The sequence below is a fragment of the Pristiophorus japonicus genome, chromosome 1, assembly GCF_044704955.1.
Source record: "Pristiophorus japonicus isolate sPriJap1 chromosome 1, sPriJap1.hap1, whole genome shotgun sequence".
Taxonomy (NCBI): domain Eukaryota; kingdom Metazoa; phylum Chordata; class Chondrichthyes; family Pristiophoridae; genus Pristiophorus; species Pristiophorus japonicus.
In genome coordinates, this window is record NC_091977.1 from 511757980 (window position 1) to 511776797 (window position 18818).

General features: G+C 44.1%; 1 protein-coding gene across 3 annotated transcripts in view; it reads right to left on the reverse strand.

Moving 5' to 3' along the window:
- Positions 1 to 18818, reverse strand: part of dennd3a (DENN/MADD domain containing 3a) — a 201493-nt gene that overhangs the window by 84126 nt on the left and 98549 nt on the right. For all 3 annotated transcript variants that reach the window (XM_070895716.1, XM_070895700.1, XM_070895709.1), the window contains exons 12-13: positions 14849 to 14952; positions 5672 to 5853 (exon numbers count right to left, since the gene is read on the reverse strand). In XM_070895716.1, the coding sequence (XP_070751817.1) occupies positions 5672 to 5853; positions 14849 to 14952 (286 nt within the window). The remainder of the gene's footprint in view (positions 1 to 5671; positions 5854 to 14848; positions 14953 to 18818) is intronic.

The following is an 18818-nucleotide window of genomic DNA, read 5'->3' on the forward strand; positions in this document are numbered from 1 at the left end:
TTTTTGAACATTTTTTAATAAAAGCACATTGCCATCAGCACTGAGAAGGCTGCAGGAAGCCTCAGAAAGTTGAGGCAGCCGTTTCCCGACGACCACCCCCTTTTGCCGTCGGGAAATGGCTCCTCAATTTCTGAGGCTTCCTGCAGCCTTCTGTCTCCTTCCCTCCTGCCGTCTGGAACGGCTTCCTTTCCCCCCCCGCTGCGTTCGGTCGGGCCCGCACTTCCCCCCCCCTCCCCCCGGTCGTCCGCCTGGAACGGCTCCCCCCCCCACCTGCGTTCGGTCCCTCCCCGCCGTCTGGAACGGCTTCCTCCCCTGCGTTCGGTCGGTTGGTTCCCTCCCGCTCGCCGTCTGGAACGGCTTCCTCCCCCTCCCCCCCACTGCGTTCGGTCAGCGGTCGGTTCCCTCCCTCCCTCCCTCCCGCCGTCTGGAACGGCTTCCTCCCCCCCCCGCGTTCGGTCGGTCAGTCAGTTCCCTCCCTCCCACCGTCTGGAACGGCTTCCTTTCCCCCCCCCCCCCCGCGTTCGGGAACGGCTGCCTCATTTTGTGAGGCTTGCTGCAGAATTCTCCCTGGCTAAAGCACTTTCACACAGGTAGGAAGATGGTTTATTTAATCTTTTCTTTGCTTATAAATGTTTATTCAGGTTGGATTTATTTGTATAATATTTGTAGAAGTATAAATAAGGATTTATTGTAGAATTTAATGACTTCCCTTCCCCCCCCCCCCCCCCCCACCTCGTTCTGGACGCCTAATTTGTAACCTGCGCCTGATTTTTTAATGTGTAGAACAGGTTTTTTCAGTTCTACAAAAATCTTCACTTGCTCCATTCTAAGTTAGTTTGGAGTACATTTTCATTGTGGAAACTTTGAAATCAGGAGTCAGTGGCCGGACACGCCCCCTTTTGAAGAAAAAATTCTGTTCCAAAGTAGAACTGTTCTACCTGACTAGAACTGCAGAAAAAAAAATGTGGAGAATTGCGATTTCTAAGATACTCCGTTCTCCACCAGTTGCTCCTAAAAATCAGGCGCAAATCATGTGGAAACTTGGGCCCTATATTAATTGAGTTTGGACAGACTCAATTCAATTGCTGATGGGCATGACCCTACAGCATACAACTTCCTTAATTAAGTACTAATTGGCAAGGCTACTCAGAAAGCCCAACGGTGAAGGTGTGGGAAATAGAAAAATGCCACATTGATGCAGTAGGGTGTACTGTAAGGTTGGGACGCAGGCATATGCCTCAGCAGAGTAAAGGGAGCTTTATTCTGTAGTTGACTGTTGTACCTGATCTGAGAGAGCTTGATGCAGGGTGTCTGAACGCCAGCATTAACATCTCTCACCTTGATGGCCACAAAATTAATTGAAGACAACAATCAATTTCACTGCTTTATGTTTCAGTAACAGCATCAAGGCCCCAAGTTTCCACATGATTTGCGCCTGATTTTTAGGAGCAACTGGTGGAGAATGGACTATCTTAGAAATCGCAATTCTCCACATTTTTTTTTCTGTAGTTCTAGTCAGTTAGAACAGTTTCACTTTGGAACAGAATTTTTTCTTCAAAAGGGGGCGTGTCCGGCCACTGACGCCTGATTTCAAAGTTTCCACAGTGAAAACGTACTCCAAACTAACTTAGAATGGAGCAAGTGAAGATTTTTGTAGAACTGAAAAAACCTGTTCTACACATTAAAAAATCAGGCGCAGGTTACAAATTAGGCGTCCAGAACGAGGTGGGAGGTGGGGGGAGGAAGGGAAGTCATTAAATTCTACAATAAATCCTTATTTATACTTCTACAAATATTAGACAAATAAATCCAACCTGAATAAAAATTTATAAACAAAGAAAAGATTAAATAAACCATCTTCCTACCTGTGTGAAAGTGCTTCAGCCAGGGAGAATGCTGCAGCAAGCCTCACAAGTTGAGGCAGCTGTTCGTTCCCGATGGCAGCGGGGGGAGGAGGCAGCCGTTCCTGACGGCGGGCGGGGTGGGGGGGGGGGGGGGGGGAGGGAGTGCGGGCCCGACCAACCAACCAACCGAACGCAGCGGGGCGGGGGGGGGGGTGGGAGGCAGCCGTTCCCAACGGCGGGTGTGGGGGGAAGGAGACAGTGAGAAGGCTGCAGGAAGCCTCACAAGTTGAGCAGCCATTCCCGACGGCGGGGGGGGGGGGAGGCCGTCGGGAAACGGCTGCCTCAACTTCTGAGGCTTCCTGCAGCCTTCTCACTGCTGCAAGAAGCCTCAGTGCTGATCATGGAAGGGCAATGTGCTTTTATTAAAAAATGTTCAAAAATTAAACAGCTACAAAGAACTACAAAAATGGCCGAGTGACAATGTTTCCTTCACACTGCGCATGCGCGAACGCTCCAACGCGCACACGCAGGGTTGCCGGCAGGAAAAAAACTAATTTAAATGGTACCCGCCCCCTCCCACTTACAAAATCGGCAAGAGTGGTAGGCTCCGCCCCCTGGGCGCCACGCCAAGCTGCCATGGAACCGCAGGGCGCTCCAGAATCGCGCGTTTTTTTTCCGCCACCGTTTTCGGCGCGAAAAACGGGCGCCCAGCTCGGAGGGGCGCCAGTTTTGTAGCGTGTGGAAACTTGGGGCCATAATCTCCAACGTCAGATATGGATTAGATACAATGCAGAGACACGCGTTGTTGCAAAAATGCCATCCTAAACCAGGCAACATTTATTCATCATCTTTTCGCTTATGACCTATTACAGAAGTGTCAACTTAGTCATGATAATTGACAATACTGTGGAAAAATAGGTATTCAATTAAAAAAGTAATCAATCATATTGGGTCTCAATTTGAGTTTGGAGGCTTCCTTCATACAAACGCCTCCGACCCGAAAAAAATCTACGAATCTACCTGTTGGTCTTGGAGAAACACAAGATCCCGGTCGGAGGACTAGATTCACTGCGCAGCACATGGGGACCAGTCTTTGAGGTACGGAAGTCCAAGCTTGAGTCACATGGGCTTGGACAACCAATTACGATGCAGTATTCTCATTGATAATAATGGGAACTCCATTTGTGCGAGTTCCCATTACTATCAATGAGCAAACCCCCAAAACACCCAAACACAGAATAAAATAAATAAATAAAACACCTCACATATTTAAAATTAATTGAAATTAAATGTAATTAAATGTTTTAGAAAAAAAATATATTTTTTGGAATTTTTTTTAATGTGTTTTAATAGTGTCAAAAATAAATACCTTAATGGACAGGGTTTTTACTATAAAAATGTGTATTTAAATTTAATTTTTTTAATGTTTTAAAACTCTTGCACTGATAAAAGTAGGCTATGCCCCTGCTTTCACCTGGTGTAAAAATTTGAAGGAGATTCGCTGGGCAAGAGATGGGTAAATAGTCCAATCTCTCCTCCGCGAATGTCCTTCTTCCGGGGATGCGGAGGACGTGTCAAAAAAAATCGTGACCGATCGGAAAAGCCAGTTATCGACGCATGCGCATCGCACCCCGAAAACCAACTTTTGCGAGGTCTCACCAGGTTCATGCGCACTTCATATGGACCTGGCGAGGCCAGAATTTTAGCTCCAATATATTTTAAATGAAGTTATGTGTACATAATTTGAATCATGTTGCTCACTAGTCTAAGTAAGTTAAATCTGTCTTTGGGGGTAGTTATACTACCATTTTTGCATTGATGTGCAGCTAAAATTATATAGGAATTGAAACTGGAAATAGGCAGTTTAGTCCCATCAATCTGTGCTGATGTTTATCCTCCATAGGGGATTTGTCCTAATCCATGTGTCAACCCTGTTTCTATGTTCCTTTATTGCCCTTTCCTTCAAATCACCTACCCAACAATGTTCCCCCTAATTTCTTTTTGGGTGTGCAGTCCCTTTAATAAGCTGTGTAGCCCATTCAAAATTTTGCACATGCACAAAACCTCACATTGAAAAACCAGTGGGACCTCCAGATAGCCGTGCAGCTTAGCAGGAATGATGCTACCTAACCATAAATTCTTAAATGTTGACATGGTCTCTGTTTCAATCACAAACTCCAGTGGTGTATTCTACAACCTTACCACAATCCATGTAAAAAAGCTTCTTCTGGTCTCAGGCCTAAATTTCTTACATTTAATCCAGATTTAAATTCCCTTATTCTAGATTCAATCAATCACCAGAAACAGTCTGTTTCTATCTACTCTGTACCAACCCTTCATAATTTTAAACCGATCTATCAAATCATCCCCTAATATCCTGCATGCTAAAAAAAAACACAGCCCCAAGTTTTTCTAAGTCTGTCTTTGTATTTCCTCATACAAAACAGCATCCTAGCAAATATTGCCTCAACATCCTGCCTATAGTTATGGAACCCAAAACTGCAACACACAGTACTCCAACTGTGGTCTTCATAGATTCATACAGTACAGAAAAAGGCCATTTGTCCATCTTTTCTGTGCCAGCTCTTCGTAAGAGCTAGATAATTAGTCCAACCCCCTTGCTCTTTTCCCATAGGCATGCAAATTTCTCCTTTTCAACTATATATTCAATTCCCTTTGGTAGGGTTTTACATAGATTCACAATGACATCTCAACTTTTATATTCTACACCTCTTGGAACAAAATACAGTATTCTATTACCTTTTTTTAAAAAAAATGGCATTATCCACTCGAGGTACTGCTTTTAACATCTTGCGAACCTGAATCCCCAATCCCTCTGCTCTTCCACATTACCCAGCTTTACCCCATTCAAAGTACAAGTACTACTTTTACTTTTTTTTTTAAACCAAATTATACCATGTCACATTTAATTTCATCTGTCATTTTTTTATCCATTACACCATCTTCTTACGCATCAGAGTAAAGGTGGCAGTAATACTCGAGAGTCAGGTCTCAATCTGACTCAGTGCACTAAAGTCAAATGGTTTGAGACCATTTTGTACCAGCTTGCATCAGGTGCAGTACAATAGCTGGTTGGACCTCCTGGACACTTTATAAACTTGTTTCAATTTATTAAACTTGGGAGAAAGTGAACTACCCTCCTGCTAATATGAAATTAGCTCTGCTAATAATAAATTAACTCTGATGATATTAAAGGTCAAGGGAACAAATGTGTTAACATACAAATGCAAAGAGTTCTTTAGTCACGAAAATCAATGCAATTTGCAATAAAATTGTGGTCTACTGACTGTACATCACACTCCACAGACACTAGTTTAAGACAGGTAACCTAAATTAATGCTGCAATCCACCATGGACACTGCAATAGCCAATATATTTTCCTATTGCTGCAATCCATTACTCCTCCATACTCTTAAACAAGGCGTGTGGATGAACAGCCTGAGCCATTGATTTCTTTGCTACTATCAAGTGTCACACAGGATATTTTTGTCGTTCGATTTGGGACTAGCTCCTAATATCTGCCAAAGATAGAATGCTACTGCAAAACTGGCATCTGAGGAGCCATTTGAAAACCAAATTTGAATAACTGCCAAGGCAGGAACTTAAAGCTGTCCACTAAGTAGAATCTCAAGATGTTAGTTTTAAAAAAAGACTACTAAAAGTTAATTGAAAAAATCCATAAGAATTAAATTATAGGAACATAAATGGGAATTTATTTTTAAAAAACACGTATGTAGGTTAACAACAAACTTTGGAAAAGGAAGAATACAATTTTAAACTGAATCTTCACCAATAATTCTTACTACCATTTTCAGGTTTGTCCTTCCTCATAGATAGATGCTCAACTGGAATATCATGCAAGATATCCACTGGTAGATTTGGCATGCTTGCGGCCAATCTCCGAACCATCAAGAAGTCACAATTGCGTTCCTTCCTCATAGCCATCTCTTCCATTGTGGGCCTCCGTGGACTATCACGCATCTTCGTCCTAGAACAATAAGCTACTGCTTATAACAATTGAGAATTTACAACAAGTTGGTATGCTAATGAATAAGATAAGAAAAGTGAAATCACTTATTTTTTTCTCTCAGGTAACACAAATGGGTTTTAAGGAAACAGAATACAGTGATATGTTTGTACATCAGACTGATGTATTCCAAAGTAATAGAACCCAGGAAGTAATTTTGAAAATTGCACTGAAAGGAACACTAGCCTGCGTTACTCTCATCTACCTCCTAATAACGAGTTTAAATATTTGGATTGTGACTTAATGTGACAGAAGAAACTGACAGAAAATGGAACAGTAATCAAAGATAAATGGTTCATTCTCAGGTTGGCAATCAGTGGGGGTAACCAGTGGGTGTCGAAGGGATCAGTGCTGGGACTCCAACTATTTACAATCTATATTAACGATTTGGAGGAAGGGACTGCTTGCAACGATACAAAGATGGGAGGAAAAGCAATGTGTGAGGAGGACACACAAAATCTGCAAAAGGACACAGACAGGCTAAGTGAGTGGGCAAAAATTTGGCAGATGGAGTACAATGTTGTAAAGTGTGAGGTCATAGAAACATAGAAAATAGGTGCAGGAGTAGGCCATTCGGCCCTTCGAGCCTGCACCACAATTCAATAAGATCATGGCTGACCATTCCCTCAGTACCCTTTTCCTGCTTTCTCTCCATATCCCTTATCCCCTTAACCGCAAGGGCCATATCTAACTCCCTCTTGAATATATCCAATGAACTGGCATCAACAACTCTCTGCAGTCGGGAATTTCAAAGGTTAACAACTCTCGGAGTGAAGAAATTTCTCCTCATCTCAGTCCTTATCCTTAGACTGTATCCCCTGGTTCTGGACTTCCCCAACATCGGGAACATTCTTCCCGCATCTAACCTGTCCAGTCCCGTCAGAATCTTATATGTTTCCATGAGATCCCCTCTCAGCCTTCTAAACTCCAGTGTATAAAGGCACAGTCGATCTAGTCTCTCCTCCGTCAGTCCAGCCATCCCGGGAATCAGTCTAGTGAATCTTCGCTGTACTCCCTCAGATTAGGAGACCAAAACTGAACACAATATTCCAGGTGAGGCCTCACCAAGGACCTGTACAGCTGCAGTAAGACCTCCCTGCTCCGATACTCAAATCCTCTAGCTATGAAGGCCAACATACCATTTGCCTTCTTCACTGCCTGCTGTACCTGCATGCCTACTTTCAATGACTGATGAACCATGAGACCCAGGTCTCATTGCGCCTCCCCAAAAGTTGCACTTTTCCTAATCTGCCACCATTCAGATAATATTCTGCCTTCGTGTTTTTGCCCCCAAAGTAGATAACCTTACATTTATCCACATCATACTGCATCTGCCATGCATTTGCCCACTCACCTAACCTGTCCAAGTCACCCTGCAGCCTCTTGGCGTCCCCCTCACAGCTCACACCGTCCCCCTCACAGCTCACACCGTCACCCAGTTTAGTGTCATCTGCAAACTTGGAGATATTACACTCAATTCCTTCATCTAAATCATTAATGTATATTATAAAGAGCTGGGGTCCCAGCACTGAGCCCTGCGGCACTCCCTAGTCACTGCCTGCCATTCTGAAAAGGACCCGTTTATCCCGACTCGCTGCTTCCTGTCTGCCAACCAGTTCTCTATCCACATCAATACATTACCCCCAATACCATGTGCTTTGATTTTACACACCAATCTCTTGTGTGGGACCTTGTCAAAAGCCTTTTGAAAGTCCAAATACACCACATCCACTGGTTCTCCCTTGTCCACTCTACTAGTTACATCCTCAAAAAATTCCAGAAGATTTGTCAAGCATGATTTCCCTTTCATAAATCCATGCTGACTTGGACCGATCCTGTCACTTCTTTCCAAATGCGCTGCTATTTCATCCTTACTAATTGATTCCAACATTTTCCGCACTACTGATGTCAGGCTTGCCAGTTGCCAGTTGCTCCTCAGACTCAGACACCATGGGGCCGAAATTGCCCCTCTCAGAAAGACCCTTTAGCACCTTCAGGAAGTGCTAATGAGGTACTAAAGGGTTTTCACCCGGGCATGATGGCCAGAGGCGCCACCCCCCACCCGGAATTGCCCCCGGGGCAAAAAGTGGTTTGCGCCACGCCCTGCTGTGATGACATCTTTGCACCCATCAGGAGAAATTGTCCAGCAGGACACAAGGTCTGTGTGGGGCGATGCCACCGACAGCTTCTCGGTGCGAGAAGCTGTGGTGGCTGTGGCGCCCAAGCCACCCTTAAAAGGCGAGGTAGTAGCACGGCAGCCGCCTTCTAATTTCTGTCAGCCCGTCAATGGTGGCTCCTAGTGTGGCCTGGCCACCAACATGCACACCGGCACCCTCTTTTGGGTGCCAGGCCACTGGCCCAGCCAACACCCTCCCTAGTGGGCGCCACTAAAGAGGCTGCAGTGTTCGCAGAGTTCCTCCACTTTAGAAGAGAAGGGACGTTCTGACGCATCAGTGTGACGCGGATGTCTGCGTTGCGCTGATGTGCTGAGGGTCGCGCTGTGCGAACGCTGAGCGAACACTCCATTACTACAACCAACATTCTTTTTTTACTCAAAGAAGCCAATTCCACGCCAGAGCCAGCGCTTGCCACACCGGTGCATAAAAATTACATAAATCGAATTGACCACCCCAAAATCAGCGCAGGGCAATTTCAGCCCTCATGAACTTGAGTCATGTCATCAAAGATCTTTCATGCATGTGTGGCTATCTTGGACACAAAGTATTCAGGGCCTCCTACGTCACACAGGTTATACACATTATGGGCTTTAACTGTCTTCTCTCCACCCATACTACCTGAAGAGTTTTCTTTCAATTATGATTAAATCAACAAAAGAACTTAGTGGTTCCCTTCCTTGCTCCCATGTTAGCCGATATGGTTAATGGGTTCTCTCCCTTCAGGTATTGTCCCCCTCTCCTTCAAATCTGCTGTCAACACCTTGCTCCTCAAAAAAAAACCCTAAACCCCTCCGTTCTCATCTCCAATCTTCCTTTCCTCTCAAGTCCTTGAACGTGTTGTCGTCTCCCAAATCCGTGCTCATCTTTCCCGGATCTCCATGTTTGAATCTCTCTAATCAGGTTTCTGTTCCTGTCACAGTACCGAAACGGCTCTGATTAAAGTCACAAATAACATCCTTTTTGACTATGACAAAGGTAAACTATCCCTCCTCGTTTTCTTGACCCCTCTGCAGCCTTTAACACAGTTGATCACCGCATCCTCCTCCAAACGCTTCTCCAACGTGGTCAAGCTGGATGAAACTGCACTCTCCCGTTTCCATTCTTATCCATCATTCGTAGCCAGAGAATCACCTGCAATGGCTTCTCTTCCTGCTCCAGTACCTCTGATTTCCCCCAAGGGTCTATCCTTGACTCCCTCCTATTAATCATATACATGCTGCCTCTCGGCAACATCATCCGAAAAAAAAAAGCGTGAGTTTCCATATATACGGTGATAACACACAGTTCTACCTAACTACCACCTCTCTCGACTCCTACACTGTCTCTAAATTGTCACACTGCTTGTCCAATATCCAGTACTGGATGAGGAGAAATTTCCCTGCCACAAACTCCGTTCTCTAGTCACTGACTCCATCACTCTCCCTGGCAACTGTCAGAGGCTGAACCATACTGTTCACACCCTTGGTGTCAAATTTGATCCCGAGATGAGCTTCTGACCACATATCCGTGTCATCACCGAGACCGCCATTTGCACTTCCGTAATGTCATCTGACTCCACCCCTACCTCAGCTCCTCTGCTGCTAAAGCCCTCAACCATGTCTTTGTTACTTCTAGACTTGACTATTCAGACACACTCTTGGCCAGCATCTCACTTTCTACCCTCCATAAATTTGATGTCATCCAAAAATCGGTGACACGTGCCCGAACTCGCACGAAGTCCCATTCATCCCTGTGCTCACTGAACTACATTGGCTCCCGGTTAAGCAACACCTTGATTTAAAAATTCTCATCCTCGCTTCCAAAGGCCTCACCCCTCCCTATTTTTGTAACCTCCTCCAGCCCGACAACCCTGAGGAGATATCTGCGCTCCTCCAATTCTGGCCTCTTGAGTAACCCAATTTTGATCACACCACCACTCACGGCCAAGGTCCCAAACTCTGGAATTTCCCCCCTAAAACTCTCTGTCTCTCTACCTCTCTTTCCTCCTTTAAGACACTCCTTCAAACCTAGCTTTTCAACCAAGATTTTGGTTATTTGCCCCAATATCTTCTTATGTGGGTCAATGTCAAATTTTGTTTTATAACACTCCTGTGAAACGCCTTGGGACGTTTTACTGCATTAAAAGCACTATATAAATACAAGTTGTTGTTGGTTCAACCCACAAGAAGTTTAATTTTAGGCCAAATGAACTTCAGGGCTGTACTCACTCTGAAGACAGAACACTTGCTGACCTTTAAACTCCCCTGATCATTTGCTCTCCACTGACTTCTTGCTGCTCAAGATTAATCTCGCCCTAATAAACTCAAATTTATACTGCCTAAACTGACAATAGTTCAAATGCTAAAGGAGAAAATAGGTAGACAACAGTTAATCACAGCACTTATGTAACGGCACCCAGACTCCCCACCGACCCTTTCCTTCAACGACTGTCTGTCCCACCTGTGACAGAGATTGTAATTCCCGTATTGGACTGTTCAGTCATCTAAGAACTCACTTTTAGAGTGGAAGCAAATCTTCCTCGATTTCGAGGGACTGCCTATGATATGATGATGATGTAACCAATTCATTAACCAGTTAGTGGCTCAAACCATTCCATGGTATACCACACAAAAAAGGTTTTAACAGCAGTAGTACTGCACTGCTATAATTGAAGTAAATTAAAATAAACCCAAAATATAAAAGAAGTTAACATGTCTATACTCTTGTGCCTAAAAGAACATATGAAATAGGAGCAGGAGTAGGCCACCTGGCCCCTCGAGCCTGCTCTGCCATTTAATAAGATCATGACTGATCTGATCATGGACTTAGCTCCACTTCCCTGTCCACTCACCATAACGCTTTATTCCCTCATCGTTCAAAAATCTGTCTATCTCCGTCATAAATATATTCAATGACCCAGCCTCCACAGCTCTCTGGGGCAGAGAATGCCATAGATTTACAACCCTCAGAAGAAATTCCTCTTCATTTCAGTTTTAAATAGGCAGCCCTTTATTCTGAGACTCACCTAGTTTTAGTTTCCCCTATGAATGGAAATATCCTCTCTGCATCCACCTTGTCGAGCCCCCTCATTATCTGAAATGTTTCGATAAGATCACCTCTCATTCTTCTGAACACCAATGAGTATAGGCCAAACCTACTCAACCGATCTTCATAAATCAACCCCCTCATCTCCGGAATCAACCTAGTGAACGTTCTCTGAACAGCCTCCAATGCAAGTATATCCTTCCTTAAATACGAAGACCAAAACTGTACGCAGTACTCCAGGTGTGGCCTCACCAATACCGTGTACAGTTGTAGCAGGACTTCTCTGCTTTTATACTCTATACCCCTTGCAATAAAGGCCAACATTCATTAGCCTTCCTGATTACTTGCTGTATCTGCATACCAACCCCTTGTGCCTCATGCACAAGGTCCCCCAGGTCCCTCTGCACCACAGCAGTCTGCAATCTCTCTCCATTTAAATCATAATTTGCTTTTCTCTTTTTTTCTGTCAAAGTGGATAACCTCACATTTTCCGACATTATACTCCATCTGCCAAATTTTTGCCCACTCACTGCTGAAGCAGCTCAACTCCACATTCTTCTGGCATTCTGCACTCTACTGGCCCCTCGCAATTCAAGACTGAAGTGGTAGATGATGATTCATCATGTAGGATTCTGTTTGGACTCAACTGTATGATTTTGTTTTCAATGTAGATTTGAATTATTAAGTTATCTGTGACAGTTATATCATGGGCTATTGAAACTTAGCACACCAGCAGAAAGGCATCAATTACATTAGATATTTGAGGGGGAGAGCATTTCAAATTATGGGATGCTAAATATATTATACATAGAAAAGTAATTACCACGAGGTAGATGAATATAATTCAACCCACAGAAATTAAGAGTGCTGGATAGATACTGACATGGGCTTGAAATCAAACCAAACAAATAAATGGTCAATTTATGCATATTCCTCCCAAAATTAAACAAAATAAAACACACATCGCTTTGTTCTAAAAAGGCTTAGTGTGAAAATGCACATAACCAGATGACGACCCAGGAGGAAGAAATACAGAAGACAGTGTAGAGGAGATGTGGAAGAGAATGTCGTTACATGGCATTCAGGCACGGAAGGGAGCAGTCACTGATTTAGACCAATCCGGTTAGAGAAAGCTGGACCCTTAGCCCCATCCTCCATCTGGAAAAGAAAAGAGTAAGAAGACAGTAGAGAGAAAACTAACGTTTTTTTCTGAAGTAGCTCCATGACAAATTGCCATGCAAGATTAAGTTTCCAATCACACCGCAACTGAAATGACCAGAAACATAGAAAATAGGTGCAGGAGTAGGCCATTCGGCCCTTCGAGCCTGCACCACCATTCAATAAGATCATGGCTGATTAGTCACCTCAATACCCCTTTCCTGCTTTCTCTCCATACCCCCTGATCCCTTTAGCCGTAAGGGTCATATCTAACTCCCACTTGAATATATCCAATGAACTGGCATCAACAACTCTCTGCGGTAGGGAATTCCATAGGTTAACAGCTCTCTGAGTGAAGAAGTTTCTCCTCATCTCAGTCCTAAATGGCTTATCCCTTATCCTTAGACTGTGTCCTCTGGTTCTAGACTTCCCCAACATTGGGAACATTCTTCCTGCAACTAACCTGTCCAGTCTCGTCAGAATTTTACATGTTTCTATGAGATCCCCTCTCATCCTTCTAAACTCTAGTGAATACAGGTCCAGTCGATCCAGTCTCTCCTCATATGTCAGTCCTGCCATCCCAGGAATCAGTCTGGTGAACCTTCGCTGCATTCCCTCAATAGCAAGAATGTCCTTCCTCAGATTAGGAGACCAAAACTGAACACAATATTCCAGGTGAGGCCTCACCAAGGCCCTGTGCAACTGCAGTAAGATCTCCCTGCTCCTATACGCAAATCCCCTAGCTATGAAGGCCAACATACCATTTGCCTTCTTCACCGCCTGCTGTACCTGCATGCCAACTTTCAATGACTGATGAACCATGACGCCCAGGTCTCGTTGCCACTCACCTTTTCCTAATCTGCCGCCATTCAGATAATATCCTGCCTTTGTGTTTTTGCCACCAAAGTGGATAACCTCACATTTATCCACATTATACTGCATCTGCCATGCATTTGCCCACTCACATCACCTTTCCAAGCCACCCTGCAGCCGCTAAGCATCCTCCTCACAGCTCACACCGCCACCCAGCTTAGTGTCATTTGCAAACTTGGAGATATTACATTCAATTCCTTCATCTAAATCATTAATGTATATTGTAAAGAGCTGGGGTCCCAGCACTGAGCCCTGCGGCACCCCACTAGTCACAGCTTGCCATTCTGAAAAGGACCCATTTATTCCTACTTTTTGCTTCCTGTCTGCCAACCAGTTCTCTATCCACGTTAATACATTACCCCCAATACCATGTGCTTTAATTTTGCACACAAATCTTTTGTGTGGGACCTTGTCAAAAGCCTTTTGAAAGTCCAAATACACCACATCCACTGGTGCTCCCTTGTCCACTCTACTAGTTACATCCTCAAAAAATTCCAGAAGATTTGTCAAGCAGGATTTCCCTTTCATAAATCCATGCTGACTTGGACCGATCGTGTCACTGCTTTCCAAATGCGCTGCTATTACATCTTTAATAATTAATTCCAACATTTTCCCCACTGCCGATGTCAGGCTAACCGGTCTATAATTCCGTTTTATCTCTTCCTCCTTTTTTTTAAAAAAGTGGGGTTACATTAGCTACCCTCCAATCCATAGGAACTGATCCAGAGTCTACAGAATGTTGGAAAATGACCACCAATGCATCCACTATTTCTAGGGCCATTTCCTTAAGTACTCGGGGATGCAGACTATCAGGCCCTGGGGATTTATCGGCCTTCAATCCCATCAATTTCCCTAACACAATTTCCTGACTAATAAGGATTTCCTTCAGTTCCTCCTTCTCGCTCGACCCTTGGTCCCCTAGTATTTCCGGAAGGTTATTTGTGTCTTCCTTTCTGAAGATAGAACCAAAGTATTTGTTAATTGGTCTGCCATTGAATCACCATTGCAGCTCATTATAGGAAGTGTAATTCACAGGTTATTCATAACTGTAGATTGTAACCCATTATTCAAGCATCTGAATACCTTAGTGGTAAATTAGCACATTCAATGTTAAACTCCAGTATTCAACTGTCATAATAGAAAGCCTAGCATGTTGCAACAACAATGCACCATGTCAGTGTGATGGGAACTGGTTTTACAACCACAATCTCCTAGATGCTAAATTCCCAATATCAACAATGGTTCAATGGATAGGTTTCAAATAGTGGCCAATAAAGTAACCCCACAGGAAGGGGAGTAGTTTAAAAAAGGAATTGAAGGCAACATAGCTTGAAATGTAAAAATTCTGTAGTAATCAACTCTTAATTTCGAAGCATAGAAAAGTGACAAAATAAGACTTTACAGAACTAGAACACAAATAAGTTGCATAGCAGGTCTGTGGAGTTTAGGAGTAAAGTTGTGGAGTTCATTCCCCTCTGTCGCTTTTAAGCTCCCTACACCATTTACTTTGGACACAAGATGAAATACCTGGCGGAGATTTATAGAACCTGTATAAGTAACAGTTCCAACTGAAATCCTGCTCAGGGTTCTTAGAATGGGAATGGGAACTACAAGAACATTCCTTAATTATTTTCAATGCAACAGTTAATTAAGGATTTACATTAATGGTCTACAATTTTTGAAGAATTGTAATTACTAAAACATAATGTTCCTTCAAAGTTTACCTGTCATTTTCAGAGCAAATGCGGAGTTCCATGTGGCTGAACGCATCCACCTTTCTACTCAAACGAGCTTTAAGGAAAGAATGGAATATATAGGTCTCCAATACCTAGAATTTGTAACAATAAAATCATCTTAAATATGTGCATCGTGGATAAGTGAATATCATATCGAGTTCTAATACAAAACCAGCGCTAGGAAGGTCTTAAAATACCCTTTGCAGATATAAAAACAACGCCAGTAAGCATACTGGACCCCATTTCACCACTTTTCATTAATTTGTAACCCCCTGAATCATACTTTCCTTTAAATCAAGATGAAGGCAACATATGAAGTGGATAGAGAGATATTTGTGCAAATCTATGACAGAAAAAACAGGGAATTTATGACCTGAGAAAGTTAAACAAAATTTACTAATTAATCCAATTCCTTTTTGCATGCTTGAACAGTCATTACTTACTACACTCGGCATAAAGCTTTACTCCGTAAACTATTTACATAAGAACATAAGAAATAGAAACAGGAGCAGGCCATTTGGCCCCTTGAGCCTGCTCCGCTATTTAATAAGATCATGGCTGATCTGATCATGGACTCAGCTCCACTTCCCCGCCCGCTCCCCATAACCCTTCATTCCCTTATCTCTCAAAAATCTGTCTATCTCTGCCTTAAATATACTCAATGACCCAGCCTCCACAGCTCACTGGGGCAGAGAATTCCATAGATTTACAACCCCGAGAAGAAGAAATTCCTCCTCATCTCAATTTTAAATGGGCCACCCCTTATTCTGAGGCCATGTCCCCTAGTTTTAGTTTCCCCTATGAGTGGAAATATCCTCTCTGCATCCACCTTGTTGACCCCCTCATCATCTTAGATGTTTCAATAAGATCACTTCTCATTCTTCTGAACTCCAATGAGTATAGGCCCAACCTATCTTCATAGGTCAACCTCCTCATCTCCGGATCGACCTAGTGAACCTTCCCTGAACAGCCTCCAATGCAAGTATATCCTTCCTTAAATACGGAGGCCAAAATTGTACGCAGTACTCCAGGTGTGGCCTCACCAATACCCTGTACAGTTGTAGCAGGACTTCTCGGCTTTTATACTCTATCCCCCTTGCAATAAAGGCCAACATTCCATTTGCCTTCCTGATTACTTGCTGTACCTGCACACTAACTTTGTGTTTCATGCACAAGTACCCCCAGGTCCCTCTGTACTGCAGCACTTAACTTATAATTTAAATGGAGAAAAATTGCTAAGTTGCTTTTCTATTTTTTCTGCTAAAGTGGATAACCTCACATTTTCCCAATTTTGGCTGTGACTTGCATCAATTTTTTTGAAGCAAGTTATTTTTTCTGGCGTAAGTTAAAAAGTGCCATTTTCCCCAAAAAAATTGTTCCAGAGTAAGTCAGTTAGGTACAATTTTTTTCGGTCAGTTTTTTTTCCCCCCCCAAACGGAGGCGTTCACAGACACTTCTAACAGTTTTGGACATTTATGCCACTTTGGCCAGCAAAAACGTACTCCAAATGCACTTCGGTCAGCGAAAGTGGCCAGCTCTGAAAAACCTTGAGGGCAGTGAAGAAAAAGCAGTGCACATTTGGCAGATATTAGGGCAATGATAGGGGAGGGAAGGGAACTGGAAAGGACCTCAACAACCAAGCACCAAATATTAAGGAAAAGGTCAAACCATTAAAATACAATTAAAAAAATAAATCCTGCCTTATCTTTAAAGTCTGGCCGGGAAAAGCAGCGGGCCGGCCTGTGCGTGAGGCCATTCGGCCTAGGATAAGGATGGGAAGACTCGCACTGGAGAAGTCACAGCTGTTGGGCCGGGGCATCTCACGGGGAGGGGGGGGGCCAAGCGACCGGAGGAGTCACAGCTCCTGGGTGTGGAAGTCTCACAGGGGGTTGTGGGGGTGTGGGTGCCGAGCGACCCGAGGAATCACAGCTCGTGAGTCTGGAAGTCTCTCCTCTCTCCCTCACCGCCCCAAAACTCTCCTCGCACCCCCACAAAAAACTCTGCTCCTCCTCACCCCCAAAAACTCTCCTCCTCTCTCCCCCCACCCCCGCAAAAAACTCTCCTCCTCCCTACTCCCGCAAAACTCTCCTCCACCCCACTCCACCCCAAAACTCTCCTCCTGCCCACTCCACCCCCCCAAAAAACTCTCCTCCTCCTCCCCCACCTCCAATCCAATCAAAAGTCTCAAGCACAACCACACAAGCACAGCCACTAAATAAAAAATAAAAGCTAAGTCCTACCTGCCTGGGAACTCAACGGGCGGGCCGGCCGGTGCGGGCGTCCCTTCGGCCGGAGATAGGGGCTGCGAGCATCAGGTCCTGCTCACAGCCCACAGGACACGCTGGGAGAGCAGGAGCATGCGCGCAGCTCTCTCTGAGCAGGCACGCAGGAGCCGGCAATGCTTTCTGCGCTGGCCTGTTGCTCCGCCTCCGCACTCGCCCCCCCCCCTCCCCTTCAGCCTCCACGCCACACTACGACTCCCGGGATTCTGAAGAGCGGCCAGGATGGGGCTCCTTTTTTTCTGGTGCCCTTTCCAGCGCGCATAGTCGGCGCGCTTTAGGTCAGCGTGCTGAAAAAAGACGTTGGGCAATGTTGGGCCCTAAAATCTATTTGCTAAATTTTTGCCCGCTCACTTAGTCTGTCTATATCCCTTTGCAGATTGTGTGTGTCCTCCTCACAATTTTCTTTCCCACCCATCTTTGTATCAGCAGCAAACCTGTCTACATTACACTCGGTCCCTTTTTCCAAGTCATTCATATAGATTGTAAATAGTTGAGGCCCAGCACCGATCCCTGCAGCACCCCACCAGTTACTGTTTGCCAACCAGAAATTGATCCATTTATCCCAACTCTCTGTTTTCTGTTAGTTAGTGAATCCTCTATCCATGCTAATATATCACCCCCAACCCTGTGAACTTTTATCTTGTGCAGTAACCTTTTATGTGGCACCTTATCGAATGATTTCTGGAAATCCAAATATACCACATCCACTGGTTCCCCCTTATCCACCCTGCTCGTTTTCACAAAGAACTCCAGCAAATTTGTCAACATGATTTCCCTTTCATAAAACAATGCTGACTCTGCTTGATTGAATTATGCTTTTCCAAATGTCCCGCTACTGCTTTCTTAATAATGGACTCCAGCATTTTCCCAATGACAGATGTTAGGTTAACTGGTCTAACTTGTCTGCCTCCTTTTTTAAATAGGGGCGTTACATTTTAAATAGGGGCTCGGACCGCCCCAGAATACAGGTAATTTTGGTAGATTACAACTAATGCATCCACTATCTCTGCAGCCACTTCTTTTAAGACCCTAGGATGTAAGCCATCAGGACTTGTCCGCCTTTAGTCCCATTATTTTACAGAGTACTACTTCATTAGTGATAGTGATTGTATTAAATTCCTCCCTCCCGAAAGCCCCTTGTTTAGCCACTATTGGGATGTTTTTAGTGTCTTCTACCGCGAAGACCGATACCAAATTTTTGTTCAACGTCTCTGCCAATTCCCTGTTCTCCATTATTAATTCCCTAGTCTCATCCTCTAGGGGACCGACATTTACTTTAGCCACTGTTTTCCTTTTTATGTACCTGTAGAAACTCTTACTGTCTGTTTTCATATTTCGTGCTAGGTTTACTTTCATAATCTATCTTCCCGCTCTATCTTTCGTTCGTTGCTGGCTTTTAAAAGTTTCCCAATCTTCTGGCCTCCCACTTGTCTTGTCCACTTTTATAACCCTTTTTTTCAATTTGATACCATCCCTTATTTCCTTAGTTAGCCATGGATGGTTAACATAGAAACTTAGAAAATAGATGCAAAAGTAGGCCATTCAGCCCTTTAAGCCTGCACCGCCATTCAAGAAGATCATGGCTGATCATTCACCTCAGTACCCCTTTCCTGCTTTCTCTCCATACCCCTTGATCCCTTTAGCCATAAGGGACATATCTAACTCCCTCTTTCCTT